This window comes from Staurois parvus, unplaced genomic scaffold, assembly GCF_062004578.1.
Source record: "Staurois parvus isolate SC_StPar_1 unplaced genomic scaffold, SC_StPar_1.0 ptg001063l, whole genome shotgun sequence".
NCBI classification, from domain to species: domain Eukaryota; kingdom Metazoa; phylum Chordata; class Amphibia; order Anura; family Ranidae; genus Staurois; species Staurois parvus.
Genome location: NW_028318859.1, coordinates 53,241 through 74,362, shown reverse-complemented (window position 1 = coordinate 74,362; position 21,122 = coordinate 53,241). Strand labels below are relative to the sequence as shown.

Sequence of the window (21,122 nt, the reverse complement as noted above, 5' to 3'; positions counted from 1 at the left end):
TTGGTGAATCTCCCTCGACTTCTAGGCCTGGACCCCGGATGCAGCCATGGTGGGGCGCCTCGCTCTCATGAATGTATATCGGCTGTTGGAACATTCTTCTGTAATGGGGTGGGCACACCTTCCAGGCAGGCTGAAATCCGTCTGATAGCCCCCCATGGGATAAAAGAAATGAATTCAACACTCAGCCCCAAGTCTGACCGAATCAGTAATTCCAACTTGATGACGACAATCGAATAAAACTCCCACATGAGCCTCTGCCACGCTGCAGTCTTATTTCAGTTGTTTTACCCCTTCCCCCTCCAGAGGATCCCCCCCCCCCAGAGGATTTTCCCACGAATTGAGCATTCTTTTGGTGGTATTGGATCGCCTGTGTGGTTTTTATTTTTTTGCTCTATAAAAAAAAAAAAAGACCGCCAATTTTGAGGAAAAAAAAAAACCAATATTTTCGACTTTTTGCTATTAAACATGTCCAGTAAAAAATTTTTAAAAAATCTATTTTTGTCGTAAATTTTGGCCACAATGTATTCTGCTCCTTGTCTGAACTAAAAAAAATCCAGATACGTATAAATGAATTGGTTTACGAGAAAGTTATCGCGTCTACAAATGGCGGTATAGATACAGGGATTATTTTTTATACTAGTAATGGCGACAATCAGCGACTTATAGCGGGACTGCGGCGGACATTCTGACACTGGGGGGGGACTAACTGCCACTGACATCCTCAGTGACACCAATACAGTGATCAGTGCTAATAAAAAGCCCCGACTGTGTACTAATGGCACTGGGCAGGAGGGGGGTAACATCTGGGGCCATCAAAGGGTTACCCATGTGCTGTGTTACTAGGGAGAAATACAAAGCAGCATGTCCTTGCCGACAGGAGCGATCTGTGTTGTTTACACATAGCCCCCCCACTGTCAGTATTCCGCGATCGCTGGGTGTCGGCGGGCAATCTCTGGCTGGGACCTGGTGATTGACATCCATAGCCACCAATGGCAGCGCAGGCAGGGCTGCGCACACACCCCCTATCAAGAAATGCAAATCACATATATATGTGTGTGACTTTGCGGGGGGGGGGGGGGGGGTGCAAGTGGTGAAAATAATAGATAATCTCCATGAGCATAGACATGTGGAATTTCCAGACGCCTTTGAAGGCTTTGGGTCACCTTCCCGTGTATTCTGCTATGGAATGTTTAACCAGCAATAAAAGTCACAAATCCACCAAAAAAGGGAGTAAATAATCTCCTGTTCCCATGGCAACCTTATCTCTGTATCACCTTGTTGGGTGTGATCAGCCTCTTATATCAGGTGTGGCGTGAAGCACCTTCTGTACATACACTGGAATGCTGGGAAAAAATCTACCTATGGGGGGTGTATACGGTATATACTCACATGTGTGAAGGACTGTTTAGTTCAGCTTTTCATCCGCATGTTGCTTTACGGCCCCATTTACACCAACCATAGATCCCCCTAGGTGCTCCCTACACTTCTGTCCGATCTCACCATCCGCAGATCACCTGCCAGGATCACCATCCACAGATCACCAGCCAGGATCAGCAGCCAGGATCACCATCCGCAGATCACCAGCCAGGATCACCATCCACAGATCACCATCCAGGATCAGCAGCCAGGATCACCATCCGCAGATCACCATCCACAGATCACCAGCCAGGATCACCATCCGCAGATCACCAGCCAGGATCACCATCCGCAGATCACCAGCCAGGATCACCTGCCAGGATCAGCAGCCAGGATCACCATCCACAGATCAGCAGCCAGGATCACCAGCCAGGATCAGCAGCCAGGATCACCATCCACAGATCACCAGCCAGGATCACCAGCCAGGATCAGCAGCCAGGATCACCATCCGCAGATCACCAGCCAGGATCAGCAGCCAGGATCACCAGCCAGGATCACCATCCACAGATCACCAGCCAGGATCACGCAGACTACAACCCATTGTAGCTCATTAGGACATTGACAAGTACTCAGCAGGAATACACATTTAGAGGATGGAAGGCAGAGGGGCCCGGAGGAGGGCATTCCGGGGCAGAAGATCTGCAGATCTAGAGTGCAGAAACACATGTGCCCCTTCTTGTCCACCATAGTGTGGGGGGTGGTAAGATTGTGGGGGTGGGGGGAGGAAAGCTCTGACAGTACCTGTAAGTTATAGAGCTTTGTCTGCTAAGAGCCGAGAATTGGAGGCCAAAGATTTCCATGACAGGTCTTGGCTAAGACTTCTCTAAAGCCGGCTATAGGTGGCCCTGCAGGGACCGGCCGAGATTCCATCCATCTATGGGCAGGCCGAATGTACCCAAATTGATCCATCGATTGACGGGGGTACAACCAGCATGTTGGATGTCTCATGCGATTATTGCCGGCAGCAATAGCCATCTCCTGGTCGAGAGAACACAGTGGCTCCCCCGAAAGGATTCCCCCATCAATGCTGACTGTGTTTATGGGGGAATCCAGCGACTTTCACAGGTTGCAGGAGAGAAAATCGTTCCATCTATAGCCAGCTTAAGTCTTCACCCTGAAAGGTAAAATATGGGCAGCGCAGTGACTAAGTGGTCAGCACTTCCCCCTGGCAGCACTCGGGTCCTTGGTTTGAGTACCAACCACGGCACCACCTGCCTGGAGTTTGCATGTTCTCCCTGTGCCTGTGTGGGCTTCCTCCGGGGTACTCTGGTTTCCTCCCACACTCCAAAGACATGCTGGTAGGTTAATTGGCTCCGGTCTAAATTGTCCCTAGTCTGTGTATGTATGAATGTGAGTTGGGGACCTTAGATTGTACGCTCCTCGGGGGCGGGGACTGATGTGAATTTACAATATATGTATGAGGGCATTATATAGGTCCCTGTAATAGAAATATCATATATACATTGTACGCTCCTCGGGGGCGGGGACTGATGTGAATGTACAATATATGTATGAGGGCACTATATAGGTCCCTGTAATAGAAATATCATATATACATTGTACGCTCCTCGGGGGCGGGGACTGATGGGAATGTACAATATATGTATGAGGGCACTATATAGGTCCCTGTAATAGAAATATCATATATACATTGTACGCTCCTCGGGGGCGGGGACTGATGTGAATGTACAATATATGTATGAGGGCACTATATAGGTCTCTGTAATAGAAATATCATATATACATTGTACGCTCCTCGGGGGCGGGGACTGCTGTGAATGTACAATATATGTATGAGGGCACTATATAGGTCCCTGTAATAGAAATATCATATATACATTGTACGCTCCTCGGGGGCGGGGACTGATGGGAATGTACAATATATGTATGAGGGCACTATATAGGTCCCTGTAATAGAAATATCATATATACATTGTACGCTCCTGGGGGGCGGGGACTGATGTGAATGTACAACATATGTATGACACACTATATAGGTCCCTGTAATAGAAATATCATATATACATTGTATGCTCCTCGGGGGCGGGGACTGATGGGAATGTACAATATATGTATGAGGGCACTATATAGGTCCCTGTAGTAGAAATATCATATATACATTGTACGCTCCTCGGGGGCGGGGACTGATGGGAATGTACAATATATGTATGAGGGCACTATATAGGTCCCTGTAGTAGAAATATCATATATACATTGTACGCTCCTCGGGGGCGGGGACTGATGGGAATGTACAATATATGTATGAGGGCACTATATAGGTCCCTGTAATAGAAATATTATATATACATTGTACGCTCCTCGGGGGCGGGGACTGATGTGAATGTACAATATATATGTATGAGGGCACTATATAGGTCCCTGTAATAGAAATATCATATATACATTGTACGCTCCTCGGGGGCGGGGACTGATGTGAATGTACAATATATGTATGACGGCACTATATAGGTCCCTGTAATAGAAATATCATATATACATTGTATGCTCCTCGGGGACTGATGGGAATGTACAATATATGTATGAGGGCACTATATAGGTCCCTGTAGTAGAAATATCATATATACATTGTACACTCCTCGGGGGCGGGGACTGATGGGAATGTACAATATATGTATGAGGGCACTATATAGGTCCCTGTAGTAGAAATATCATATATACATTGTACACTCCTCGGGGGCGGGGACTGATGGGAATGTACAATATATGTATGAGGGCACTATATAGGTCCCTGTAATAGAAATATTATATATACATTGTACGCTCCTCGGGGGCGGGGACTGATGGGAATGTACAATATATGTATGACACACTATATAGGTCCCTGTAGTAGAAATATCATATATACATTGTACACTCCTCGGGGGCGGGGACTGATGGGAATGTACAATATATGTATGAGGGCACTATATAGGTCCCTGTAATAGAAATATTATATATACATTGTACGCTCCTCGGGGGCGGGGACTGATGGGAATGTACAATATATGTATGACACACTATATAGGTCCCTGTAATAGAAATATCATATATACATTGTACGCTCCTCGGGGGCGGGGACTGATGGGAATGTACAATATATGTATGACGGCACTATATAGGTCCCTGTAATAGAAATATCATATATACATTGTACGCTCCTCGGGGGCGGGGACTGATGGGAATGTACAATATATGTATGAGGGCACTATATAGGTCCCTGTAATAGAAATATCATATATACATTGTACGCTCCTCGGGGGCGGGGACTGATGGGAATGTACAATATATGTATGACGGCACTATATAGGTCCCTGTAATAGAAATATCATATATACATTGTACACTCCTCGGGGGCGGGGACTGATGGGAATGTACAATATATGTATGACGGCACTATATAGGTCCCTGTAATAGAAATATCATATATACATTGTACGCTCCTCGGGGGCGGGGACTGATGGGAATGTACAATATATGTATGAGGGCACTATATAGGTCTCTGTAGTAGAAATATCATATATACATTGTATCTATTTCTGTGTTTGTTAGTGAGGAGCGGGAAGTAGAAGAGGCGCCTGGTCCTGGCAGCGATGCGGAGGTGGAAGAGGAGGAGGGTGCTGAAGACGGATCACTCCATGGAGGTGAGAACTGACAAATCCAACATCCAAAAATAATTCCATTAAACAATGAAAGTTCGATGTCTGCTGGAGGCGTTCTGTGAAGAGGAGAACATCGCGGTCTCGCGGTCTCGCTCTCCTGCGTCTAGAAGGCTCACACAGATTTTGCTGCAGCCGCCATCACTGCAGTGCTGAGAGTCATACAGGACGTGATTTTGGGCTGAGCTTCTCCTGAAAGTGCCATTTGCCTGGCTGTCCCTGACTGCAATACTTTGATTGCCGACCTGGAACAATCATATGCCCGGGGAAGTCTAACTCCGGAGCTGCATGCTTGTTCCCGGTCCTTATTGAAGCCGTGGGATCAGTATAAGGCAGTTTTACTGAAGTGGCAGTTCTGCGATTCTCCCAGCTCAGCTTTCCTGAAATGTAAAGTGTAGTTCATAATTGGCGCGATAATCCTCGTCCTGCTGCACCGTTCCTTCCTACGAGGGACTTGGTAGCAGAGCTCTTGTGATTCCGCTCAGCTCCGGCCTTCGTTGTAATGACACGTCATCATCATCATCATCCTCATCCTGTACAATGCAGCTCATCGGCCAAGTTACCAGATGAGGCGGAATCCATTGGCAGGTTGGATCCTCCACATCCTCCTCCATGGGATTCCCCCCATAGGATTCCCCCTGCAATCATTTCACTGCTGTCTGAGCTGCATGAAGGCAATGGCTGCTCCATGGCCGGATCACCACAGGATGGAATCTTTCTGTACAAATGTTTTTTTATTTCAATGATAAATGACAAGAATTTGTTAAGACAAAGAAATAGATCATTTATCTGAAAGCAGAATATTAAATTCATGCAGAATAACGGGGAGAAAACCGAATTATTGGAGGTACAGAATATATATATATGTGACCTTCCATCTCTTCTGTTGTCGGCCCTTTAAATATACTTTGAGAGGTTTTATTATTTCTGTATAAAAAGTGCAAAGAAAGTTGATCCTGCCATAAATATTGTCAGCTGATAGCTTCCTGTACATTGTCTGCCTGTGCTGCACTCATTACATTGCTTCCAGCTATCACTGGGGACCACAGAACCCCTCCTGTCTGTGTTATGGAGAAGGGGCGAAGGGGAGGTGTTCTGTAGTCCCATCCTAGGGTGTAGCTATGGGTTGTACTGAGCACAGCTAAGGCCCTGCATAGTTCAGAAGGACAGAGTGAGATAGTCCAGCACCCAGAAGAGCCGGCTGGAGTCTCCTGGTACAGGTGAGGAGCTCCCAGACATCGCCGTACAGGGGAGGAGCTCCCGGACATCGCCGTACAGGGGAGGAGCTCCCGGACATCGCCGCACAGGTGAGGAGCTCCCGGACATCGCCGCACAGGTGAGCTCCCAGACATTGCAGTACAGGGGAGGAGCTCCCAGACATCGCCGTACAGGTGAGCTCCCAGACATTGCAGTACAGGTGAGGAGCTCCCAGACATTGCCGTACAGGTGAGGAGCTCCCAGACATTGCCGTACAGGTGAGGAGCTCCCAGACATCGCCGCACAGGTGAGCTCCCAGACGTTGCAGTACAGGTGAGGAGCTCCCGGACATTGCAGTACAGGTGAGGAGCTCCCAGATATCGCAGTACAGGTGAGGAGCTCCCGGACATTGCAGTACAGGTGAGGAGCTCCCGGACATTGCAGTACAGGTGAGGAGCTCCCGGACATTGCTGCACAGGTGAGGAGCTCCCGGAGATTGCCGTACAGGTGAGGAGCTCCCAGACATCGCCGCACAGGTGAGCTCCCGGACATTGCAGTACAGGTGAGGAGCTCCCGGACATTGCAGTACAGGTGAGGAGCTCCCGGAGATTGCTGCACAGGTGAGGAGCTCCCGGAGATTGCTGCACAGGTGAGGAGCTCCCGGAGATTGCTGCACAGGTGAGGAGCTCCCGGACATTGCAGTACAGGTGAGGAGCTCCCGGAGATTGCTGCACAAGTGAGGAGCTCCCGGAGATTGCCGTACAGGTGAGGAGCTCCCGGACATTGCAGTACAGGTGAGGAGCTCCCGGACATTGCAGTACAGGTGAGGAGCTCCCGGAGATTGCTGCACAAGTGAGGAGCTCCCGGAGATTGCCGTACAGGTGAGGAGCTCCCGGACATTGCAGTACAGGGGAGGAGCTCCCAGACATCGCAGTACAGGTGAGGAGCTCCCAGACATCGCAGTACAGGTGAGGAGCTCCCGGACATTGCAGTACAGGTGAGGAGCTCCCGGAGATTGCCGTACAGGTGAGGAGCTCCCGGACATTGCAGTACAGGTGAGGAGCTCCCAGACATCGCCGCACAGGTGAGGAGCTCCCGGACATTGCAGTACAGGTGAGGAGCTCCCAGACATCGCCGCACAGGTGAGGAGCTCCCAGACATCGCCGCACAGGTGAGGAGCTCCCGGACATTGCAGTACAGGTGAGGAGCTCCCGGACATTGCAGTACAGGTGAGGAGCTCCCGGACATTGCAGTACAGGTGAGGAGTTCCCGGACATTGCAGTACAGGTGAGGAGCTCCCGGACATTGCAGTACAGGTGAGGAGCTCCCGGACATTGCAGTACAGGTGAGGAGCTCCCGGACATCGCCGCACAGGTGAGGAGCTCCCGGACATTGCAGTACAGGTGAGGAGCTCCCGGACATTGCAGTACAGGTGAGGAGCTCCCGGAGATTGCTACACAGGTGAGGAGCTCCCGGACATTGCAGTACAGGTGAGGAGCTCCCGGACATTGCAGTACAGGTGAGGAGCTCCCGGACATCGCCGCACAGGTGAGGAGCTCCCGGACATTGCAGTACAGGTGAGGAGCTCCCGGACATTGCAGTACAGGTGAGGAGCTCCCGGACATCGCCGTACAGGTGAGGAGCTCCCGGACATCGCCGTACAGGTGAGGAGCTCCCAGACATCGCCGCACAGGTGAGCTCCCAGACATCGCCGCACAGGTGAGCTCCCAGACGTTGCAGTACAGGTGAGGAGCTCCCGGACATTGCAGTACAGGTGAGGAGCTCCCAGACATTGCAGTACAGGTGAGGAGCTCCCGGACATTGCAGTACAGGTGAGGAGCTCCCGGACATTGCAGTACAGGTGAGGAGCTCCCGGACATCGCCGTACAGGTGAGGAGCTCCCAGACATCGCAGTACAGGTGAGGAGCTCCCAGACATTGCAGTACAGGTGAGGAGCTCCCAGACATCGCAGTACAGGTGAGGAGCTCCCGGACATTGCAGTACAGGTGAGGAGCTCCCGGACATTGCAGTACAGGTGAGGAGCTCCCAGACATTGCAGTACAGGTGAGGAGCTCCCAGACATCGCAGTACAGGTGAGGAGCTCCCGGACATTGCAGTACAGGTGAGGAGCTCCCGGACATTGCAGTACAGGTGAGGAGCTCCCGGACATCGCCGTACAGGTGAGGAGCTCCCAGACATTGCAGTACAGGTGAGGAGCTCCCGGACATTGCAGTACAGGTGAGGAGCTCCCAGACATTGCAGTACAGGTGAGGAGCTCCCAGACATCGCCGCACAGGTGAGTATTTGCAATTAAAGTGATCAGCCTGTTAGATTTGTACATTTTTTGCAGTTTCCATGATAAACAATATATTTTCCCATTTAGTAGTGGTGTACAGTGGTTGTGCGTTACCATTCCTCTCTCAGTGTATGCCAGTCAGGTCTGATAGAAATAAAGGCCTCTCTTTAGTTGATCATTGAAGCGGAGTATGGCCGGGGACTACCTAGAGGAGGGAGGAGCCCAAACTCGGTGTATTTATTGCTGTATAGGGGTCCCCGAAGCACTGATCACCTGACTGGATAGGTCTTCTGTCTGAATGTTGATTTGTCTTCTTGTTTCATGTCTCAGAAAACCTCAGCAAGTGGGATCTGGTGGCTCAGCGCCTCACTGTCCTCTTCTACAAGTTCTCCGAGCTCCTGCACCGGGTGCAGGTCTTCCTGTGGAGGATCCTGGAGCTGCATGTGCTGAAACTGGTGGCCCTGTACAACGTGTGGGTGGCCCTGCTGGAGGTGAGATGAGCGGTTCTATAGACGTCCGTCTCTATGTAAGGTCCCAGCGGCTGGTTTGGTGAGCTGGGAGCAATCAGCGTTCCGCAGTTCATGCTGGAGCAGCGCCAATTCTATTACGGTGACCCGGCAGATCCGGTGCCGTCATGTCCCACATGGCACTATCTCAAATGTTATTCTCAGTGATTGATCTTCTCACCTTGTCAAGGTGTGTGGGGAATTCATAGACGTCCAATCTTTCTGCTCTTCGCCAGCTGGACGTGGTACGAATGTTTTCTGCGTCTGTGGACAGCCAGATGAGCTTTTGGTGTCTTCTGCATATTTAGAGGGATGTTGGCTTTGCAGACTGGATCCAGTTTCTTCTGAATCTTGTAATATGGGCGGAGTTCTTTCATTTGGATTTAAGGCCCTTTTTACATGGGCCTCCAGTCCAGATCTGTCTGTCAGACTGAACCACAATGTATACCTATAGGTGGGCGAATGTAAAGGGATGATCATCCACCTACGTCCATCCACATCCACCCACATCCACCTACATCCACTTATGTCCACATACGTTCACCTGCATCCACCTATGTCCACCTGCATCCACCTATGTCCACATACGTCCACCTACATCCACCTATGTCCACATACGTCCACCTACATCCATCCACATTCACCTACATCCACCTATGTCCACATACGTTCACCTACATCCATTCACATCCACCCACATCCACCTACGTCCACCTACATCCACCTATGTCCACATACATTCACCTACATCCATCTATGTCCACATACGTACATCCACCCACGTCCACCTATGTCCACCCACATCCACATACGTTCACCTACATCCACCCACATCCGCCTACATCCACCTACGTTCACCCACATCCACCTATATTCACCCACATCCATGTACCACATTAACATCTATATAAATCCATGGGCAATGTGACTTTACTTCATAATGGATTCACACACCACATGCTGGGGAGGAGCCCAGAACCACGGCCAGAGGAGCCCAGAACTACGGCCAGGTATCTACAAAAATACCGGCACACACCTGTATAATCAGTATGCTGGCTGTTCAAACCCTGGACCCAGGACTGGAGATCTCATTCCACCCGGATCTCTGAGAAATCTCCAGGCTCCTGTCTAAATTGGCCCTAGAATACAAATGTATGAATGTGAGTTAGGGACCTTCAACTGTACGTCCCTTGAGGGCGGGGACTGATGTGAATGTACTATATATGTAAAGTGACAAGTAAATTGTCAGCGCTATAGAAGTATCTGTAATAAATAATAATACTAACTCAGGAGTGAATCGTTAAATAAGTGAATTTTATGGTATTATGTACGGTATATAGACGTCCTTTTATGGCTTCCATCTTCCATCCATTTTCCATCTATCGTATCTTCCATCCATCTTCCATGTATCTTCCATCCATCTTCCATGTATCTTCCATCCATCGTATCTTCCATCCATCGTATCTTCCATCCATCTTCCATCCATTTTCCATCTATCGTCTTCCATCCATCTTCCATGTAACTTCCATCCATCTTCCATGTAACTTCCATCCATCTTCCATGTGTCTTCCATCCATCTTCCATGTATCTTACATCCATCTTCCATCGATCGTATCTTCCATCCATCTTACATCCATTTTCCATCTATCGTATCTTCCATGTATCTTCCATCCATCTTCCATCCATCTTCCATGTATCTTCCATCCATCTTCCATCAATGGTATCTTCCATCCATCTTCCATGTATCTTCCATCCATCTTCCATGTATCTTCCATCCATCTTCCATGTATCTTCCATCCATCTTCCATCCACCTTCCATGTATCTTCCATCCATCTTCCATGTATCTTCCATCCATCTTCCATGTATCTTCCATCCATCTTCCATGTATCTTCCATCCATCTTCCATGTATCTTCCATCTATCTTCCATGTATCTTCCATCCATCTTCCATGTATCTTCCATCCATCTTCCCTGTATCTTCCATCCATCTTCCACGTATCTTCCATCCATCTTCCACGTATCTTCCATCCATCTTCCACGTATCTTCCATCCATCTTCCACGTATCTTCCATCCATCTTCCACGTATCTTCCATCCATCTTCCACGTATCTTCCATCCATCTTCCACGTATCTTCCATCCATCTTCCATCGATCTTCCACGTATCTTCCATCCATCTTCCATCGATGTTATCTTCCATCCATCTTCCATCCATCTTCCATCCATCTTCCATCCATCTTCCATCCATTTTCCATCCATTTTCCATCCATTTTCCATCCATCTTCCATCCATTTTCCATCCATTTTCCATCTATGGTATCTTCCATCCATCTTCCATGTATCTTCCATCCATCTTCCATGTATCTTCCATCCATCTTCCATGTATCTTCCATCCATTTTCTATCTTCCATCCATCTTCCATGTATCTTCCATCCATCTTCCATGTATCTTCCATCCATTTTCCATCGATCGTATCTTCCATCCATCTTCCATGTATCTTCCATCCATCTTCCATGTATCTTCCATCCATCTTCCATGTATCCTCCATCCATCTTCCATCCATCGTATCTTCCATCCATCTTCCATGTATCTTCCATCCATCTTCCATCCATCTTCCATCAATCGTATCTTCCATCCATCTTCCATGTATTTTCCATCCATCTTCCATGTATTTTCCATCCATCTTCCATGTATTTTCCATCCATCTTCCATCCATCTTCCATGTATCTTCCATCCATCTTCCATCTATCGTATCTTCCATCCATCTTCCATGTATTTTCCATCCATCTTCCATGTATTTTCCATCCATCTTCCATCCATCTTCCATGTATCTTCTGTCTGGTTCCACAGTGGTGATGGATAAATGTATGACTTGACCTTTCCATTTGTTGTTCAGGTTTCTGTGATGAATTTTCTCTTCGTCATTCTCTGGGCATTTGCTGTTCCGTTTTCTCGTTTCCAACACATGGCGTCCAGTTTGTGTACAATATGGACCTCCATTATAATCGTCTGTAAGATGTTGTATCAGCTGACGATTGTCAACCCCGAGGATTACTCCATAAACTGCACACAGGTGAGTCCCCATGGAGCATTTACCGGCGGCAGTGGCTCCATTTTCTCTACGGCTGTGTTTGCTGTTTCTTCGGGGCAGCAATAAACATTTCTGATCTGAAGTCACAGCCAGGCCTACAGCCACCAAACACCCGTTGTGGCTTCTCCAGCACTTATCAAAGGAAAATTTTCTCTTTTTTGTGATTGATAGGAAATGTCTTTTTGTTTTTATCTGTCCTATTTCAGCCTCTTCCCAATGGCACCAACCTCCTGGAGGAGGAGATCCAGAATTCAGCGTTGTATCGCTCACCGATTGATCCTGCCAACTGGTTTGGAATCCGGAAAGGTCATCCCAACTTGGGGTACATTCAGGTACACTGGCGCCCCCTATTGTTTTTCTATAATCATGAATCATCTACTGAATTCTGAGCTCTCCATTGGTTGGCCAAAGATGGTTTGATCATTACAAGCTGCTCTCAGGGTTATCGGCCTTTTTACCTCATCGGTACTATTGTGAGACAGTTCTCACCCTTCACAGGAAGTGCCTGAACAAGGAACCTCATGGCAGGATCACCAGGCATTGTTAATGGAAAGCGCAGATTTTGAAAGCTTGAAATCAGCTTTTGGAATACATTATTATGTTAAACATAGTAACAGATTTAAAGGGTAACTCCACTTTTGTAGGAAAAAAATAGCAAATAAAAAAAAAATGATCAAACAGACAACTATTTATTCAGAACAGAAACAGGCAGAAATCTGCAACTAAGATTGTTACTCTTTGAAGAATTCGCTCCCCCAATCAACACTGACTACCTTTCTATCTATTTACTAACCCCAGCAGCATGATTATTCACAATAAATTACTGTATCTTTATTTGTTTTATACTTTTTTTTTATAATTCTTTTAGTTACTTCCTGGTTTCTGGCCTAGGCCAAAATACTGTCATACATCCCTGGGAGGGGGGGGGGGGGGGGCGGCTTTCACAGCCAAGCACACCCTCCTGCCTGCATGCCTGAGCTAAGAGCATATGAATTCCATGAAGTCAATGCTACATGAATTATCTGCCCTTACTCAAGATGGCAGAAATGCTAGAAGGGTGTTCTTCAAAGTGATTTGTTAGCAAAATAAAGTGTGGAGACCTAGATGGATGGATGAATGGAGACATGGGTGGATGGGTGGATGAAGGGAAACATGGGTGGATGGATGGATGAAGGGAAGGAGACATGGATGGATGGAGATATGGGTGGATGAATGTATGGAGACGTGGATGGATGGAGATGGAGATGAAGACATTGTTGGATAGATGTATGGATGGAGATGTAGAAGGAGACATGGATGAATGGATGGAGACATGGATGGATGGATGGAGATGTAGAAGGAGACACGGATGGAGATGTAGATGGAGACATGGATGGATGAATGGAGACATGGATGGATGGAGACATGGATGGATGGATGAAGACATGGATGGATGGATGAATGGAGACATGGATGGATGGATGGAGATGTAGAAGGAGACACGGATGGAGATGTAGATGGAGACATGGATGGATGAATGGAGATGTAGAAGGAGACATGGATGGATGGGTGAATGGAAGTAGACATGGATGGAGATGTAGATGGAGACATGGATGGATGAATGGATGGGTGAATGGATGGAGACATGGATGGAGATGTAGATGGAGACATGGATGGATGAATGGATGGGTGAATGGATGGAGACATGGATGGAGATGTAGAAGGAGACATGGATGGATGAATGGAGACATGGATGGAGATGGAGACATGGATGGAGATGGAGACATGGAAGGATGGATGGATGGGGAGTTTGCTTTGAATACGAGAAATTAAATAACAGCATTTTTGGTTTGTGGGGCTCAGACAGTTTTCATTTCCACTTTAATTACATTTGAGAAATAAGAGAACTGACATATTTTGCTTTTAGGTTTTTAGGAAGAATGATATTTCATATTTTCTGGGTTAATCATTCAATTGACGGATTTTTTATTTTCCTGTTAAAGTGACGGTATTTGATTTAGAAAAGTAAACTCCCGGGAGCTTTTTTTTCCCAAATGAACAGGAAGAATTGATTCCATTGCTCTGTAGTCCAGGGGGGCTCAACCTTCTGCAGAGCGGAGGGGCCACTTCAGTGATTTGGTAACCAGTCGCCGGCCACAATGAAATGAAATAAAATGGTTCAGAATTTAGATTTTTTCTTTCATTAATATTATTTTGAGTAGTGTAAGCAGCATTGTTCACCTGTAGCCGCTAAATTCTAGGGCCACAGGTTGGGACCCCCCTATAATCCGATTAAAAATAGTCATCAACATTTTATGATTCGGCCTAAAGAAATTCCCACCTTTTGAGTTTTCTCCCATCCAGGTGGAATGTCCTCTATTCAGCACTTAGTGACTCGGAATCCATGGCCGCGCTCCAGGAAGGATTGCTCTCAGCAGGCTGCAGACCTGCACAGTAAACGTTCTCTTCTGACATGTCCTCTGTACATGGAGGAATGAACGTTCTCTTCTGACATGTCCTCTGTACATGGAGGAATGAACGTTCTCTTCTGACATGTCCTCTGTACATGGAGGAATGAACGTTCTCTTCTGTAGGTCCTGCTGACATGTCCTCTGTAGATGGAGGAATGAACGTTCTCTTCTGACACGTCCTCTGTAGATGGAGGAATGAACGTTCTCTTCTGTAGGTCCTGCTGACATGTCCTCTGTAGATGGAGGAATGAACGTTCTCTTCTGACACGTCCTCTGTACATGGAGGAATGAACGTTCTCTTTTGACACGTACTCTGTACATGGAGGAATGAACGTTCTCTTCTCTAGGTCCTGCTGACATGTCCTCTGTAGATGGAGGAATGAACGTTCTCTTCTGTAGGTGCTGCTGACATGTCCTCTGTAGATGGAGGAATGAACGTTCTCTTCTGTAGGTCCTGCTGACATGTCCTCTGTAGATGGAGGAATGAACGTTCTCTTCTGTAGGTCCTGCTGACATGTCCTCTGTAGATGGAGGAATGAGTGTTCTCTCCTGTAGGTCCTGCTAACATGTCCTCTGTAGATGGAGGAATGAACGTTCTCTTCTGACACGTCCTCTGTACATGGAGGAATGAACGTTCTCTTTTGACACGTACTCTGTACATGGAGGAATGAACGTTCTCTTCTGACACGTCCTTTGTAGATGGAGGAATGAACGTTCTCTTCTCTAGGTCCTGCTGACATGTCCTCTGTAGATGGAGGAATGAACGTTCTCTTCTGTAGGTCCTGCTGACATGTCCTCTGTAGATGGAGGAATGAATGTTCTCTTCTGTAGGTCCTGCTGACATGTCCTCTGTAGATGGAGGAATGAACGTTCTCTTCTGTAGGTCCTGCTGACATGTCCTCTGTAGATGGAGGAATGAGTGTTCTCTCCTGTAGGTCCTGCTAACATGTCCTCTGTAGATGGAGGAATGAACGTTCTCTTCTGTAGGTCCTGCTGACATGTCCTCTGTAGATGGAGGAATGAGTGTTCTCTCCTGTAGGTCCTGCTAACATGTCCTCTGTAGATGGAGGAATGAACGTTCTCTTCTGTAGGTCCTGCTGACATATCCCCTGTAGATGGAGGAATGAATGTTCTCTTCTGACATGTCCTCTGTACATGGAGGAATGAACGTTCTCTTTTGTAGGTCCTGCTGACATGTCCTCTGTAGATGGAGGAATGAACGTTCTCTTCTGTAGGTCCTGCTAACATGTACTCTGTACATGGAGGAATGAACGTTCTCTTCTGACATGTCCTCTGTAGATGGAGGAATGAACGTTCTCTTCTGTAGGTCCTGCTGACGTGTCCTCTGTAGATGGAGGAATGAACGTTCTCTTCTGTAGGTCCTGCTGACATGTCCTCTGTAGATGGAGGAATGAACGTTCTCTTCTGTAGGTCCTGCTGACATGTCCTCTGTAGATGGAGGAATGAACGTTCTCTTCTGTAGGTCCTACTGACATGTCCTCTGTAGATGGAGGAATGAACGTTCTCTTCTGTAGGTCCTGCTGACATGTCCTCTGTAGATGGAGGAATGAACGTTCTCTTCTGTAGGTCCTGCTGACGTGTCCCCTGTAGATGGAGGAATGAACGTTCTCTTCTGTAGGTCCTGCTGACATGTCCTCTGTAGATGGAGGAATGAGCGTTCTCTTCTGTAGGTCCTGCTGACATGTCCTCTGTAGATGGAGGAATGAACGTTCTCTTCTGTAGGTCCTGCTGACATGTCCTCTGTAGATGGAGGAATGAACGTTCTCTTCTGTAGGTCCTGCTGACATGTCCCCTGTAGATGGAGGAATGAACGTTCTCTTCTGTAGGTCCTGCTGACATGTCCTCTGTAGATGGAGGAATGAACGTTCTCTTCTGTAGATCCTGCTGACATGTCCTCTGTAGATGGAGGAATGAACGTTCTCTTCTGTAGGTCCTGCTGACATGTCCTCTGTAGATGGAGGAATGAACGTTCTCTTCTGTAGGTCCTGCTGACATGTCCTCTGTAGATGGAGGAATGAGCGTTCTCTTCTGTAGGCCCTGCTGACATGTCCTCTGTAGATGGAGGAATGAGCGTTCTCTTCTGTAGGCCCTGCTGACATGTTCTCTGTAGATGGAGGAATGAACGTTCTCTTCTGTAGGTCCTGCTGACATGTCCTCTGTAGATGGAGGAATGAGCGTTCTCTTCTGTAGGTCCTGCTGACATGTCCTCTGTAGATGGAGGAATGAACGTTCTCTTCTGTAGGCCCTGCTGACATGTCCTCTGTAGATGGAGGAATGAGCGTTCTCTTCTGTAGGTCCTGCTGACATGTCCTCTGTAGATGGAGGAATGAGCGTTCTCTTCTGTAGGTCCTGCTGACATGTCCTCTGTAGATGGAGGAATGAACGTTCTCTTCTGTAGGTCCTGCTGACATGTCCTCTGTAGATGGAGGAATGAGCGTTCTCTTCTGTAGGTCCTGCTGACATGTCCTCTGTAGATGGAGGAATGAACGTTCTCTTCTGTAGGCCCTGCTGACATGTCCTCTGTAGATGGAGGAATGAGCGTTCTCTTCTGTAGGCCCTGCTGACATGTCCTCTGTAGATGGAGGAATGAGGGTTCTCTTCTGTAGGCCCTGCTGACATGTCCTCTGTAGATGGAGGAATGAGCGTTCTCTTCTGTAGGTCCTGCTGACATGTCCTCTGTAGATGGAGGAATGAACGTTCTCTTCTGTAGGTCCTGCTGACATGTCCTCTGTAGATGGAGGAATGAGCGTTCTCTTCTGTAGGTCCTGCTGACATGTCCTCTGTAGATGGAGGAATGAGCGTTCTCTTCTGTAGGCCCTGCTGACATGTCCTCTGTAGATGGAGGAATGAGCGTTCTCTTCTGTAGGTCCTGCTGACATGTCCTCTGTAGATGGAGGAATGAACGTTCTCTTCTGTAGGTCCTGCTGACATGTCCTCTGTAGATGGAGGAATGAACGTTCTCTTCTGTAGGTCCTGCTGACATGTCCTCTGTAGATGGAGGAATGAGCGTTCTCTTCTGTAGGCCCTGCTGACATGTCCTCTGTAGATGGAGGAATGAGCGTTCTCTTCTGTAGGCCCTGCTGACATGTTCTCTGTAGATGGAGGAATGAACGTTCTCTTCTGTAGGTCCTGCTGACATGTCCTCTGTAGATGGAGGAATGAGCGTTCTCTTCTGTAGGTCCTGCTGACATGTCCTCTGTAGATGGAGGAATGAACGTTCTCTTCTGTAGGCCCTGCTGACATGTCCTCTGTAGATGGAGGAATGAGCGTTCTCTTCTGTAGGTCCTGCTGACATGTCCTCTGTAGATGGAGGAATGAGCGTTCTCTTCTGTAGGTCCTGCTGACATGTCCTCTGTAGATGGAGGAATGAACGTTCTCTTCTGTAGGTCCTGCTGACATGTCCTCTGTAGATGGAGGAATGAACGTTCTCTTCTGTAGGTCCTGCTGACATGTCCCCTGTAGATGGAGGAATGAACGTTCTCTTCTGTAGGTCCTGCTGACATGTCCTCTGTAGATGGAGGAATGAACGTTCTCTTCTGTAGGCCCTGCTGACATGTCCTCTGTAGATGGAGGAATGAACGTTCTCTTCTGTAGATCCTGCTGACATGTCCTCTGTAGATGGAGGAATGAACGTTCTCTTCTGTAGGTCCTGCTGACATGTCCTCTGTAGATGGAGGAATGAGCGTTCTCTTCTGTAGGCCCTGCTGACATGTCCTCTGTAGATGGAGGAATGAGCGTTCTCTTCTGTAGGTCCTGCTGACATGTCCTCTGTAGATGGAGGAATGAGCGTTCTCTTCTGTAGGCCCTCCTGACATGTCCTCTGTAGATGGAGGAATGAGCGTTCTCTTCTGTAGGCCCTCCTGACATGTTCTCTGTAGATGGAGGAATGGCGTCCTGCTGTTAGTGAATGTGTTCTGTTGTGTCCCTGTAGAATCACCTCCAGGTCCTCGTCCTTCTGGTATTCGAAGCCATAGTTTACCGTCACCAGACCTTCTACCGCAGACGCTACCAGCTGGAGGTTCCTCGCAATCAGACGGTGTTCCCGGAGGTCTGGCGGCAGCATCTGGATCACGGCCTCCTAAACTGCATCAAGTATTTCATCAACTACTTCTTCTACAAGTTTGGTCTGGAGGTGAGTCCTGCGAGGGATTTGTATGGGAAATGGATTTTGCTGCAAAAGCCGGGAGTGTTGTAGAGTAGGAAGTAGAATCCAGTGCTGCGGCCGGCTCACACGCATGCGTCGCTGTGCAGAACCATTCACTTAGAGTGGTTGTAAAGGCTCCAGGTTTTACCCCCCAGCCCCCCTAATACTCACCTAAGCCCCCTTTTGATCCAGCGATGTGCACTGGAGACTCCGTTATCCCTTTCTTCATTGGCTGAGACAGCAACAGGAGCCAGCCAGTGAGCCAATGAGATGAGAGAAGGGGTGGGGCTGAGCACACGGAGCTGTGGCTTGACAACATGCCTGCTCGGGTGACCCCATAGCAAGCTGCTTGCTATGGGGACAGCAGACAGGAGGGAGTGGCCAGGAACACCGATGGGAGACCCGAGAAGAGGAGGATCGGGAATGTTTGTTGTTTTTTTTTTTTGTAAATGTAAGACTTTATTATCCCCTTAAATGAACTTCACGGCATCTAAACCTCACCAAAGCAACTCAGGACCCTTTTTGAAGGCACCACAATGCAAGGCACTTTATCATGCGTTTTGTTGTGCGATTTCTCATGCACTTCAGTCAGGTATGTTGCGGTTCCATTAACAATGAATGACACCTCCGAGGAGCGGCCAGAGGGACTCATGGGATTTTTGTGCAGTTTTGTGTTCCTCCATCACAGGAATGTGAGTCCAGCCTCGTTGTTCATGGAATTGGGGCTCAGCGCTGCTGGACCAGCACAGTTCCAGTAGAACGTCTACATTGTCCACCTTCATACGGTCCTAGTGGGCTCCAGGATCTGTGTCTGGTGGGCCGGTGTACCTTCAGCCATTTTCTGCTGTCAGTAGATGTCGATCAGCGCCGTCGCCAATACCGTCACATACATGGTTCTAAAATGAGCAACGAAACAGGCGCCGCGTGTATTGTAGGATTGTAGGCACTGGGGCCCCTGGAATGTGTCGGCCCCGATCCATGTTGTGGAATCACTCGTTCTCTGCAGTCTCATACAATCACATCCCTTTCATCTCTCTTCAGATTTGCTTCCTATTGACCGTGAATGTGATTGGCCAGCGAATGAACTTCATGGTGATCTTCCACGGCTGTTGGCTGATCGTGATCCTGACCCGACGGCAGAGGGAGAAGATTGCTGTGTTGTGGCCCAAGTACTGCGTCTTTCTGCTCTTCTTCCTCCTCCTGCAGTACCTGCTGTGTCTGGGCATGCCGCCCGTGCTGTGTATAGGTAGGTCTTCTCTCTCCTTCCTCCTCGTCTTCCTCTTAGTGACCATTGATCTATTACTGACCCCGTGTGTCCCCCTCCCTCAATGACAGAATACCCCTGGAGGTGGGACAAGATCGTTCCCGTCAATTCGCCTCTCATACAATGGATGTATCTGCCAGACTTCTTCACTCCTCCGAAAGCCAACGTCCTCATTTGTAAGTGTGAAGGGGTCATGTGATGACAGATTCGGGGGTGTGTGTGGTCATGTGATGGCATATTCAGGGTGCGTGGGGGTCATGTGATGACAGATTTGGGGTGTGTGTGGTCATGCGATGACTGATTTGAGGTGTGTGGGGGTCATATGATAGATACGGGGTGCATGGGAGTCATGTGATGACAGATTCGGGTTGTGTGTGGGGATCAAGTGATGACAGATTTGGGGTGTGTGGGAGTCGTGATGACAGATTCAAGGGGTTGGGGGTCATGTGATATATTCGGGGTGTGTGGGGGTCATGTGATAGATTCAGGGGGTGTGGGGGTCATGGGATGACAGATTCGGGGGGTGTGGGGGGTCATGTGATAGATTTGGGGTGTGTGGGGGTCATGAGATGAGAGATTCAGGGTGGGTGTGGGAGTCGTGATGACAGATTCAGGGGGTGTGGGGGTCGTGATGACAGATTTGGGGTGTGTGGGGGTCATGTGATGACAGATTTGGGGTGTGTGGGGGTCATGTGACGACAGATTTGGGGGGGTGGGGGTCGTTTGATGACTGATTTGGGGTGTGTGGGGGTCATGTGATGACAGATTTGGGGTGTGTGGGGGTCGTGTGATGACAGATTTGGGTGGGTGTCGTGTGATGACATTTTTGGGGGGGGGTCGTGTGATGACAGATTTGGGGGGTGTGGGGGTCGTGTGATAGATTTGGGGTGTGTGGGGGTCATGAGATGAGAGATTCAGGGTGGGTGTGGGAGTCGTGATGACAGATTCAGGGGGTGTGGGGGTCGTGATGACAGATTTGGGGTGTGTGGGGGTCATGTGATGACAGATTTGGGGTGTGTGGGGGTCGTGTGATGACAGATTTGGGGGGGGTGGGGGTCGTTTGATGACTGATTTGGGGTGTGTG

The 21,122-nt window shown here is 48.4% G+C and overlaps 1 protein-coding gene across 5 annotated transcripts in view; it reads left to right on the top strand.

Annotated features, from left to right (window-relative positions):
- Positions 1–21,122, top strand: part of PIEZO1 (piezo type mechanosensitive ion channel component 1 (Er blood group)) — a 78,920-nt gene that overhangs the window by 6,188 nt on the left and 51,610 nt on the right. For 4 of the 5 annotated variants that reach the window (XM_089658354.1, XM_089658352.1, XM_089658353.1 and 1 more), the window contains exons 6-12: positions 4,966–5,057; positions 8,896–9,056; positions 11,965–12,141; positions 12,366–12,491; positions 18,562–18,762; positions 19,816–20,020; positions 20,110–20,214. In XM_089658354.1, the coding sequence (XP_089514480.1) occupies positions 4,966–5,057; positions 8,896–9,056; positions 11,965–12,141; positions 12,366–12,491; positions 18,562–18,762; positions 19,816–20,020; positions 20,110–20,214 (1,067 nt within the window). The remainder of the gene's footprint in view (positions 1–4,965; positions 5,058–8,895; positions 9,057–11,964; positions 12,142–12,365; positions 12,492–18,561; positions 18,763–19,815; positions 20,021–20,109; positions 20,215–21,122) is intronic. The other variant, XM_089658355.1, reaches the window with a different exon arrangement.